This window comes from Vombatus ursinus, unplaced genomic scaffold, assembly GCF_900497805.2.
Source record: "Vombatus ursinus unplaced genomic scaffold, bare-nosed wombat genome assembly UNPS02000749.1, whole genome shotgun sequence".
Taxonomy (NCBI): domain Eukaryota; kingdom Metazoa; phylum Chordata; class Mammalia; order Diprotodontia; family Vombatidae; genus Vombatus; species Vombatus ursinus.
This window is the reverse complement of record NW_020940527.1, coordinates 11048986-11061586: the sequence shown is the minus strand read 5'-3', so window position 1 is coordinate 11061586 and position 12601 is coordinate 11048986. Positions and strand designations below refer to the sequence as shown.

The window sequence follows — 12601 nt, the reverse complement described above, 5'->3', positions numbered from 1 at the left end:
GTTATTTTGCTAGTAGTCCCTTACCATAAACATAACCTCAGTGTTACCAGCGACCACCTGTGGCTTCCTAGGTAAATCCCAGGGTGATACAGCTAAGTATCAGAGGCAAGATTTTGAACCCAAGTCTTCCCAACTCCAAGCAGCATAACCACTGTGCTACACTTCTAAGCACCTGACATAACTATTGGACTGTGGCAAGAATCTTTCCCTAGAAGGGCACAACCTTTGCTGCCTTGGGGCAAGTCCCTCGGTAGGATGGCACAACCCACCCCTACTTTTCACTAAGGATTCCTCAGACTCATTGCCTGTGGGAGTCCTCAGCATGTGTGAAAGGCAGCACTCACTATGGAAGTGCTCCGTCTCATTTTCCTCTCTCTACCCTGAGGGGTCACAGGACTCTAGTCTAGAACCAGAAGAGGCCTCAGACTATTAAGTCCAATCCCCTTCATTGTACAGATGAAGAAACTGAGTCCCAGGGTGGCTTAGGTTTCGCCCAAGGCTGCAGAAGTTAATGTGCCCAAGGAGGGATTTGAACCTTGAACGCAGCTGCTCTGACTCCAAAGCCCACATTCCTTAATCTCTACAACATAAACAACCTTTTCAGGTTGATTGACAATTCCCCCCCCCCCCCCCCCCCGGCAACCAAGATTACTCGTATAAGACAGATTTCTTTTGTAATAAAATAGGATTTATTTTTGCATTTAAAATCAATCAAATATTTTTAAAAAAACCACAAAGATTTTATAAACTAATTTGGCTTCAAATGATCAGCACATTTTTTTATCTAATAGAAACTAAGTTATTTACCTATCCACAGAGGTCCATTGTGTCCTCTAGCATCAATGGAGCACCAGTCCCCACCAGTAAACCTTTCATCAGGTGTGTTTTCAGTTATTGGTAACTTTCCACACAGACATATAAATTCACAGTGGACAACTACTGCTCACAGCTTAATTCTTTAAACTTGTTTACAGTAACCCACTTCTACTGTTTGGAGCAAGTCTCAAGAATAGTAGAAGCGCTTTGTGACTTCACAGTTTCCTACATCCAAGGGAACCTGGCTTGAGGCCACGGCTCAGTGAAGGCTCCGTGGCCCCTACGAATCACAGTCAGGCCACAGGAGACCAAAGGGCTCTTGAAACAGGAAGAGGCCTCAAACCCGCGTCAGTGTTGAAACGAGAGGCTACAGAGATCGCTGGGGTACGGTAAGAAACAAGTCTCTTCCTCGTCAGGTCAGGACATCGGTCAGCCATGTAAGTGACGTCCGAGAGTAATATTGCAGATGGACCCTCATGTCAAGGAGAGACACTGCAGAGATATACAGACAGATACACTAGAACCCAGGCCAGGATCAATCTACAAAGAGACACACATGGCCTGGCAGGGAGAAGAGGTTTAAATATCAAGAAAAAAGATGACCCCTGCCAGCTGTACTGTTGGTGGACCTCAATACAATACCATAAAAAATTAGAGGATGTCAGAGAAGAGGAAGGGAAATTAAGAGGTCATGTGTGTGTGTGGCACATAAAAAAACTGCGGCCCAGAGAGGAAGTGACATCCTCAAGGTCACACACTAAGACAAAACCCAGCTTTCACAGATTCCCAGATCAGTGCTTTTTGGATCATACCACCCTCTCTCCCCTTGAAAAGAGAAAGCATTTCTATTTAGTGCAACAAATTAATTGGATCTTCCAATTTTGAGGGGGGGAAAATGATTACCACCTTTTGCCAATAATACTACTGAATTCTGACCCATAATCTCGTTGGGTCAGATAAATACCCTCTCTTTGTGCCAGTTATGACAGACGAGCACCCCGAGATTCCATGTAGCCCAGCCCACTTCCCTAACAGTGGCTAGCCATACCAAAACAAGGCTGGATGTACTCAACTCTGCCTGGCCAGAAGCAAGAGAGAGGCCCTGAAGGCTCTTAGGAGGAAGTGAGCATCGTGTTGGGCTCAGAATCTAAGAGGAAGCCCTGGTGAGTTGGATGGGAAAGAGACCAAGAGACAGAGGCTCAAAACAGATCTTTGCACAAACAGGAACGAAATGGTGATGTAAGAAAAAAAAATCAGATGCTGCCACAAATTCAGTTATCCCCGGACACAATACATTCAACTAGGAATCCCCTAAAGCGTGCAGTCTTTTGTAGGGAGAAAGCAGGAAGGGGGGAGGGGTGGGGGAAGAGAACAAACATGCTCGAGTAACCAAAAGTCATCCGAGGCTGGGGCTAGCTCAGCTGGCCACAGTCTGTGATAATGATCTTCTTAGACGTCTTCCCACTCCTGGAACCATAGGATTCTATCTTCTTCACCACGTCCATCCCTTCCTTGACATGGCCGAACACGACGTGCTTCCCATCCAGCCTGTGGGAAAGGGTAGACAGCACAGCTGACGAACGGGGGAGCCTGTTTCATGATGGAATCACAGGCAGAGTCCTGACCACTGGTTAAGAATGGCTGCCTCTCTGTCCATCGGGTGACTGATGTTGGAGTGTCCTACACCCCAGGCATACAAGCATCCCTCCTGCCTAGTTCTTACGCCCACCTCATAGACAATTCTACCTGAGTGTCTGTCTCACCAATGCCTGAGCCCCAATGTGACTGAGATGTCACTCCCGAACTAATTCTGTATCAATTCACTTCTCTGGGCTTCAGGCACCTCATCTGTAAAGTGACAGGGTTGGGGTCTGAAGTTCCTTTCTCCTATCCTGCCTTTATTAGCATGACAAGCAGCCAAAAGCCTCCCACCCGGAATACTGTTCTCACCAGTCTGTCTTTGCTGTGCAGATGAAGAATTGGGATCCATTGGTATTGGGACCTGCATTTGCCATGGACAGGACACCTGTAATAAGAACAAAGGGTGAAACTGGGATATCCTGGTAAGGCCTCTGGCAAATGTGGCAGGGTCTCTCAGAGCTTAAAGAAGAGCCCACTAAAGTCAGTGATCCATAAAAACTGGGTAAATCCCACCTGCCACCCATATTCCCAACAGATAAGGTGAAGAGAGGGGATCCAACTGGTCTTTCTATCTTACAGATGTGAAGACCGAGGACAAAGTAAACAGCACTCCTGGGGTCCAGTATCAAGGCCAAGGCTAAAACTCATGTGGCAGGAACCCAGACCAGAGTCAAGGTCGACTAAATGGCTGCAGGAAGGACCTTCCAGACTTTATAAGATTAGACTTTAGGACATGGAAGAAAAGCAAATCCCACGGTTTAGCTAAGTGGTTTTTCCAAGCTGCTTCCAGAAGTATTTTTTAAGGGAGAGCACATGACTACAAAATGCCGAACGACAAGCAGAAAACTGGGACCAACAAAACACATAAACACGATCGTGGGCGAGAAACATAATCAGCCACGTCTCAGGAGGGAGGCAAGTGAAACAACTGTAACCACGGGCTGGGGGTGGCCAAGGAGATCGGGAAAGGAGAAACCACACTGGAGAGAGAAGCCCCATCATGACAGCTTGCCAGCTCCCACCTTATGGGGACCAGAAACCTCCCACCACACAAAACCTCTTTGGGGTGAAGAGGTCAAAGAAAAAAAGGGGGAAAAGACTGACCAGGCCCAACGTGCTTCATGACAAAGTTCTCATCTGGAAACCGGCTTCCGTAGATGGATTTCCCACCTGTGCCATTGTGATTGGTGAAGTCACCAGCCTGGAGAATAAATGTCAGATTATCAGGAACTGGCTCAGCGAGGGACCAAGCAGGGGAGCTGAGCTGCTCGAGACAGAGAGGGTGGCTTAGCCCTCTCCCAAAGTGCCCCCAAATGGGATGCCAAATGACAAAGCGTCCCAACAAACGCAATGAAAGGGAACAAAGACAAGTCAAAGCTTGAATCGCTCCCTGTGAAGCGAAAAGCCTGGATCCTCAGAGACTCTTTAGACCATAGGACCCGAACTCTGCAACCCAAACGGACTTCAGAGGCTCCCTACATCTAGTCCAACTGCCTCACTGCAAGATAAGGAAACTGAGACCTGGAAAGGGTAAGGAGGGACAAAACAAGAGGAGGTCACTATGTGAAAACTGTTTCCAAAGGAATCCTATCCTTTAAAAATCCTTCACCCTATTACTGGATTATCTGTGCTGACTAACCTTCCCCAAAGCACTTATCTGCTTATCACAAAAAACAACCAGAAGAGACCCCCAACTTCCCAACATTTGGTTCAGTCCATGCGCACTATCTTCCCTTCACAGGGACACCGTGGTTTCCTGTCTCACCCGCTCTGGAGCACCAGGGCTAGCTGCCAGGGACACGTCATTGCTAAGAATGCCAGCCTTGCATCACCCAGAAATTTGTACCATGCCCCACATCATCACATCACAGTATGTATTCCTGCCCTCCGACCCTGGAGTGGACCAGAGTGCTATGTGTCAACAAATACAAAAGGAGAGACAGAGAGAGAGAGAGAGAGAGAGAGACAGAGAGAGAAAGAGAGAGAGAGAAGGAGACAGACAGACAGACAGACAGACAGACAGACAGACTTCATAGAACTTCAACTGCCCTCTCTAAATCAGCCCACAGGCTCCCCACAAATTTCTTAAGAGAGGAAACCCTTAATGTACGGATTCTAAACTCTGGGGTGTGTGAACTTAAATTTTTTTTTTACAATTACGTTTCAATGATTGGCTTCCTTTCCTCTGTAATCAGATGGATTTTATTTTATGCTCTTAAAAACTTTCTTCAGAGAAGGGGTTAAAAGGCTTTGGCAGACACTGCCAAAGGGATCCATGACCCAAAAGAGACTGAGAACCTGTGCCCTAAGTGGGTTGGTCCTGGGGCAGGTTAGTCAGCAAACTCCTGGGCCCGGGGCGTGCCACAGAACGCTGACGAAGTATCACAAGCAGAGGCATGCAGGGTCAGCCACAAGCTGATGAAGATTAGCCTGCAACTCATCTTTCCTCCACGGGGGCTAAGTGGGGCTGAGCTACCCAGAGCCACCCTGGAGGCCTGTGCCCAACTCCAACCCAGTGAACGTGAGTGAAACGGGCAGCTTCCAAGTGCCTCCACCCCACAAGTCACGGCTCAGTCAGAGGACATGTGGCAGCCACCAGGGTGGGCCACGTCCTGAGGCCTGATGAGGTGCCCCAGCTCACTCATTACACCTCTCCTTCAACTTGCCCTCAAGCACCATTCCTGAACTCATGTGCTAAAGAATCCTTTGTGGAGCTTGAAACAAAAGTGGAAACCTTAAATCGGGGAGCGGGGGGAGACATCAGACATCCTTGGGATAAAGATGTTTTGGGGAAACTCTGAAGCAAAATAGAAGGAATTAATACTACTTCATGCTGAAAAGCTGCCCCACGTAATAAAAAAAAAATTAATAAAATAGGAGACCACATGTTAGCAAAATAGCAAATGGCACCACTTGGCCCGCAGCTCTCTCATGCCAACTCCTCCCCCAGGGCAGAGAAAGCCAGGGCACCATGGATCAGTTCTGGAGAAGCAGAAAGGGATGACAGGGAAGGAAGACTGACTGCTTCCCTCCCACATAGTCTGTCAATGGCACACAAAAGCCAGGAGCCTCAACTGGGCTTTCCCACATGGATCTAGGTAGGAAGGGTGGGGATGGGGACGGGGACAGGGGGGTTGGGGGAGGGTAGTTTAAGAGGGAGGTAGAGTAAAAGGAGAAGAGAAAATGAAACCCACCTCCACTGGCTCCTCCAAACTCTCCCAGCACCACTTAGGGCCTCTCCTATACACTCACCACATTCTAGTTTGTACATAGCTATCCGTGTTCCTGGCCACCCCTAATAGATGGCTTAAACCTTTAGTAAGAGACACAGCTCAGGTGCCACTTCCTCCACCCTCTCAGTTAAGGATCTTTCCCTCTGGAAATTATATTGTATTCTTTTCTTTCCTTTTTTTTCCCCCCAAGGCAATCGAGGTTAAGTGACTTGCCCAGGGTCACACAGCTAGTTAAGTGTCAAGTGTCTGAGGCTGAATTTGAACTCAGGTCCTCCAGACTCCGGGGCTGGTGCTCTATCCATTGTGCCAACTAGCGGTCCCTTATTTTCAATATACTTTGTATCTACTCATCTGTGTAACTGTTGTATGCCTTCCACCCACAGTATATATAAGTTTGTGGAGGGCAGGGGTTGTTTCCATTTTATCTTTGCATCTCTCAATGCCTTTCATTCAGCAGACCCTTAAAAAATGTTTGCTGAATTAAGGATTGTCAAATTTCTCGCCTAAGTCAAAGTCAAAGACCTGTCCTCTGCTAAGGACTCAGAAGGGACCCCTCATTCACTCTCCAGTGTCCACTGGCCCCAAGCCTGGAGTAGCTATTCCAGCGGAGAGAATTCTTTGTCCTCCTTCCCTCACCATTAGCTAACACCATATTACATCTCCCTGGAATCCCTTACAACACAGCCTAACCCTGTACTTCCTCACGTTCTCTCTTGATCTAATTCTCAGACATTTAAAAAGTGTCACCTCCCCCGTCACCAATTCATTTAGCAACAGTGACAGCTGCCTGACCAGATTCCTAGATCACAATGGGAAGAGAATGTCAAAGCTTACCTGACACATGAATGAAGGAATAACTCTATGGAAGGTTGATCCTTTGTACCCGAAGCCCTTCTCACCCGTGCAGAGGGCTCTGAAATTCTCTGAGGACCCAAAGAAAAGAAAGAATCTGAATTACTTCATTTTCTCCCCAATGTCCCTTCTAACCTGGTGGTTCATAGAGATCATGGGGTCCACCACGCTGCCAAAGGCATCCAGGACACTCCAAAAGTTGAATAAGAAGCCCTTGGCTATAGGAAGTAACACAGGTCATCACCCAGCTGCTGCTACCATTTTATTCAAGGTTATACTGGGTCTACTTTGCCTCGTGTATGGGCCTCTTTGTGTAAGTGTCTCCCCTGTTAGAATGTAAGCTCCCTGAGGGCAGGGATAATTTTGGTTTTTGTCTTTGTATATCTAGTACTTAGCACAGTGCCTGGTACACAATCAGCACTGAATACATGCTTAATGTGTGTTGATCATACCGGTGCACTCTTCAAACCTGAGCAGGGAAAGTGGTGTATACTACAGAGGTACAGAACACCAGCCTTGGGTCCCATTTCTGCCTAAAGCTAGCCAAGCGCCATCCCCTCTCAGGGCCTCAGAGTCGGGCACTAGATGATCTCTAAGATTCCCTTCTAATTCTATTATTTCAAGATGAATGCTGGGAAGCTAGCCCTCTGAGGAAAAAATCCAGATTCACAAGGCACAGGCATTTTCCTTTGACTAGAGCTTAAATAAAGAGGTAACAGAATAGAATTAACACGGCTCCAAATGCTCAAGTCCAATACTTCACCTTCCCTTTCTCAGAGGATTGCCCAGCCCCATGGGACTGAATTAATCAACAACCATCTATTGAGTGACTACTATATACCAGGTCCCGTGCTAGATGCTAGCACACAAAGACAAAAAGAAGCAAGTCCCTGAACTCAAGCAGCTTCCATTCTATTAGGGAAGAAGAGCAGTTTTTAAGAGATGAATTCCAAAGGAGAGAATCTTGCCCCCAAAGCAGATAATTTTGTTGGCAAATCAGGCACTCAGTCAATGAGGTGTGCCCCCCCCGCCCCCGATTTCATGAGGAAAGACATTTCCCACATCCAAATCCCAATCATCCCCCTTACACACAGGAGGCAAAGAAAGCACTGCCCATTGACCACGTCCTGCTCCAATTCTTCTCACGCTCAAAGGCTGCTGGCAGCTGAGGAGGGCTGAGGGAGGGGGTGTGGAGGAGTGTTAAGGCCCCCAAAAGAGCTCAAAAGGAAGACTTCCGACTTCCATGTCTCGGGAAGGCCTACAGCAAATAAACTATTCTAAAGTCCCTTCACATATATTATCTCATTTAGAGCACAGAGGAGGGATATCAAAACTGTAAAAGATTTAGAAGAGATCACAGAAATCACAGAACAGAACGCTGAAAGGGGTCTCAACAGACCGTCCAGTTCAGGGACTTTTAACCTAGGGTCTATGAACATGTTTTGTTTTGTTTTTTACTATTTTGATAACTGGATTTTAACATAATCGGTTTCTTTTGTAATCCTTTGGATTTTAGTTTATGCATTTAGAAATATTATTCTAGGAAGGGCCTCACAGGCTTCACCAGACACTGTCAAAGGGGTCCGTATCCCACAAAAGGGGAAGAGGCCCTGGTCTAGTCCACGACCCTCATTTTAAAGACCTAGCCTATTCTGCTCATGATAGACAAAAGAAGGGTTACATGACAATTTCTGGACTCCCAGTTAGTTTTCTTCCCAGAGGACCGTGCTTCCTGCCCAGCTTACAGCGATGGACCCCAGACCCCGTGAAGGCTCAACAGAGATGGTTTATCTTTACTCTGAAGGATGCACAGGGCCCTGGCCCTGAGCGTTCACCGCACTCACCTGCAGTCTTTGGCACCACATCTGCTTTGAGCTACAGAGAAGCGAAGAGGGGGGAAAAAACAGAAAAGAAAGAGTCAGTTTGGGGGCACATCCAAGAGAATGAATCTCATGACACTCAGCAAGGGGATGGCCCTGGAGTCAGAAGACCCCAACTCTAGTCTTAGCTGGGTCACTAACTAGAGGCCTGACCTTCCATAGGTCCTTTAATTGAGCTGGGTTTCAAGTTTCCTCATCTATGAAATGATGGGGCTGAACAAGATGATTAGTAGCATGGTATCACGAAAAGAACACCAGATTTGGGGTCACAGGAGTGGGCTTCCAATTTCAATATGTGTGTGACCTTAGGCCAATTTCTTAACTTCTCTGGGACTCAGTTTTTTCACCTGTAAAATGTGAGGGTTAGATTAGATGACTTCTGGGATCCCTTCCAGCAAATGATTCCACAAACTTGGAATTATTATTGTATACAGGGCCTTGTAGTAGCAAAGTACCAGGGATGCAAAAATTTTGGGGGCAAAAAAAATTACAAGGTCTCTTCCCTCAAGGTCATTGAGGCAAAAAAGGCTTTGCCCCCATGGAAACTTCAGACTGGCAGAACTTAGTCTAGCCTAGAAAGATCTAATTCTAGTCCAGGACTGGGTTAATCTATATTCTCTCCCCACTACCACCTCAGGTTCTCTTATATTTGGACCAAATAGACCTGATCTGGGTTGAATACCACTTTGGACACTTGGTAAAAGTGTGAAAGTTGTTATTAAAGTCAAGTTACAACCTCTCTGACCTTCACTTTCTTCGTCTGCAAAATGGGCATAATAATAGCACTGACATTACAGGGTGGTTGTAAGGTCTAATGAGACAATGTCTATAAAGAGCTTGGGTAAAATTTTAAACACAATTTGTGAGCTACTACTCCATTATTCTCCTTAATGATATGAACCAGCACCAAAAAGATAAGCACATATTTCTAAGAGACACCACACCGACATCTACTTTCTGGATGCCACCAAAGCTGTTTCTAAGGCAGAGTCTTTACTTTGAGGGGAGGGAAAGAAAGGTCAGGCCTTAAGGGGAGAAGGACTTCAGCCCATTTGCCCAAGGTTGGTTGTGTCATAGGACATGGGGATGGAATCCTTGATCCAGAACTCTCCTTCAATCCCAACCAACCTCTCCCCACTCCACCCCCAGCTCCCAAAGCAAAGACTGCCTGGACCACACCTGGACCACTCCTTCCAGCTTTACTGTGAGAGACAACATGGCATAATTCATAGTGCAGCCAGGCATTGCTTCTATCACTTACTAGCTATGTGACCTTGAGCAAGTAACTTAAAATTCTTTGACTTTCAGTTTCCTCATCCACAAAATGCAGTAACAATGTTTGCACTACTTAGTTCACACAACTATTGTAAGAAAAATCCTTTGTAAGCTTCAAAGCCCTATAAAAATATGATTTTTTTTCTCATAGTATTCTAAGCAGTAAACATGTAAGTATCATCTTTCCAACACTTCCATATTTTAGTATCTATACAACCAGCTTACAGGTTTCTGAAAGGCAAGGATTAGAATGATAATAATTATAAAAATAAAAGCTAATATTTATATAGCACCTACTACGTGCCAGGCACTGTGCTAAACACTTTACAAATATTATCTCATTTGATCTTCACAACAACCCTGGGAGGTAGGTGCTATTATTATCCTCATTTTACAGTCGAGGAAACTGAGGCAAACAGAAGTTAAGTGAATTGCCCAGGAGCATTATATCTTTTCTTCTTATAGGTCCTCAAGATGTCTAGCACCAGGGCTGAGCTCACAGGAAGAGAACTCAAATTTTAAGGTTAGTAGGTCAGAAGATTTTTTAGTAATCTTCTAACAGATCTTTCTCATTTTATAAGATGAGAAAATTGAGGCTCAGCACAGGAAAGTGATTTGTGCCAGGTCAGAAAGCAAGTTAGTGTCCAAGGCGAAGCTCAGGTCTCCTGACCCCTGGTCAAACCCCCTTACCACCACCACATTCATGTATGAGCTTGAATCATTTTTCTAAACCTTCTAATACTCACAACAATCCTGTGAAGTAGGTGCATAAATATGTCCAATTTATAGACAAGGAAACTGAGGGATGCTCAGAGGTTTACGTCAAACCTGACTGAGCATTCAACAAATTTTTGTTGGATTAAAATGCTACTTGGTTCAAGGTCATGATGACCCCTCTTGGTCCCGACCTTTAAGGAATGGCCCTTCCAACTCTTTTGGTTCCTACTCATCCAGGCCTCGGACAACTATTGCCTTGCCCTGGTTCCAAGTTATCACTGGCTGTCCAAGTAATCTGAGGGCGGGTGGCTAGAGAAAGCAAGGGAGCCTCTCAGTACACAAAGAACAAGGGTCCCAGGCAAGCCTAGCTTCAACTACAGAATCAACAGAAGACAAGGGTCTTATTCAGCCTTTGCCAGCCCAGGATACTGCTTAATTCTCCCAAGGCCTTCTCTCATACACCCTTCATCCACCAGCTCCCTCCACGTTGCAGAACAGAGAATTAGACTGGAAACTCACTGAGAGAAAAGAATATGTCCTATTTAACTTTATTTCTGTATGTCTCCTGGAGCCTGGCTCAATAATCAATTAATCAATAAACCTGCGAGAGGCCATAGAGTATAATGAAAACGATCCTAGACTTTAGTTAAGGAAACTGGGGTTCGAATCCCACCTCAAACACTTACTGGCTGTGTGTCGGGGCCTCAAGGTCCTCATCTGAAAAATGGGGATAATCAGAGGCACTACTAGCTATTTTACCAAGCATTTCGTACACCGTAAAGTCCTATATAAAATTGAGTTATCGTTACTGCTACAAGGAATGAGCTAAGTGAGGGTGGCTAAGCTCAAACCTCCAGGAGGATCGAAAGTCTCCCAAAATTCCTGGGTTTTATGGGGATGGAGTTTGTGGCCTCCAAAACCCACACAAGCAAACAGTTATGCAAATAGTTGCTGGGGCCACGTGACTCTCGGTGGGTTTTTTTTTTCCCCCCAACCTAGCAGCCAAGAATTCTGAATAGCCTCCCCAACCCCCAAAGCCGGAGCTCCTCTCATGCTCCTTTTCAAGGGCACTTCGGCTGCCTAGGGGTGGATTCCTGATAACAGCTCTACCCAACAATCCTTAATTGCAACACTCCCCTTTCACCTCTGCACCCTAGTCCCCCAATCCCCAAACAATGGGGCTGGACTTGCTGGCCCCTGACTTCTAAGGGGATGACCTTGAACTGACTTTCCCAACGTTTCTTTCCCTCCACTCCCAGGGAGAGAGGGGCAAGGCTTCCCAACCCCCCACCCCTGCCTCTGAAAACTTAAGACTCATAAAGTTGGGAGGGGGTGTCTGCTGGAAAATAGGCCTTTGCAGCCACCTCTCCAAATCTCATCAGTTTCCTCATTTGTAATGTGACGCCCAGAGTGGTTAATTGACTCTTTTAGGGCACCCAACAGGTGAGTGGCAGATGCCAGACCGGTGGTCCACGCGTCTTCCCACGAGCTTCCCTCCGCGTAAAGGGTCTGAGAAGCGGGCTGGACGGTCCAGCAGCCCCGAGCCCCGGTGGCCAGGCCCCGCCCCCTCCTCCCGTGACCTTGAGCTCGGGCCGGCGGGCCGGCCCCGGCCAGCAGAGCGCAGCACAGCAGAGCGCAGCCCGGCACCGCGTGCGCTCACCCACCTCCAGCACCACCCGGCCGAGCGGCTGCTCCTCGGCGCCCACGTCCAGGTAGACGAGCGGGTTCTTGGCGGGGCCTCCGGCCCCGGAGTCGGAGCTGCTGGCGCTGCTGCGAGCGCCGCGGAGCCGGGCGAGCGTCGGGGCCGCGGAGGTCCGCTGCGGGGCCAGGCCCAGGGTCAGCAGGCGGGGGCCGCAGCGCAGCGCCAGCATCGCGGAACGAGGTAACCGGGAGGAACGAGGATGGAGAGCGTGCGCACGGACCAGGGCCCGCCCACTGCGTTCAGGAACGCGAAAGAAACGTCCGCCCCTTCGGCATTCGAGCTTTTAATCCCCCGCGGCCCCGCCCCGCGCGGCCCCGCCCCCGGGGCGTGGGGATACTGACTAGCCTTCCGAGGGTTACTTCCTCCAGCCTGGCCTAGGGCCGCCTGGTCTGGCTTACCCATCCAGGGCTGAGGCTGGGCACAGGACGGGAGAGGGACTTCCCCTGGGATTACCTCCTAGGTGTAGGGAACTTCCGAAGGAGCCA

The 12601-nt window shown here is 47.8% G+C and overlaps 1 protein-coding gene across 1 annotated transcript; it reads right to left on the bottom strand.

The window, feature by feature from the left end:
• Nucleotides 1-666: 666 nt before the first annotated feature.
• On the bottom strand, nucleotides 667-12309 carry PPIF (peptidylprolyl isomerase F). The gene is made up of 6 exons (XM_027859915.1): nucleotides 12079-12309; nucleotides 8387-8417; nucleotides 6525-6613; nucleotides 3562-3658; nucleotides 2767-2842; nucleotides 667-2364 (listed from the first exon to the last, which is right to left on the bottom strand). Exons 1-6 carry the CDS (start codon nucleotides 12283-12285, stop codon nucleotides 2229-2231), a joined length of 636 nt encoding a protein of 211 aa, XP_027715716.1. The 5' UTR covers nucleotides 12286-12309; the 3' UTR covers nucleotides 667-2228.
• Nucleotides 12310-12601: the final 292 nt, after the last annotated feature.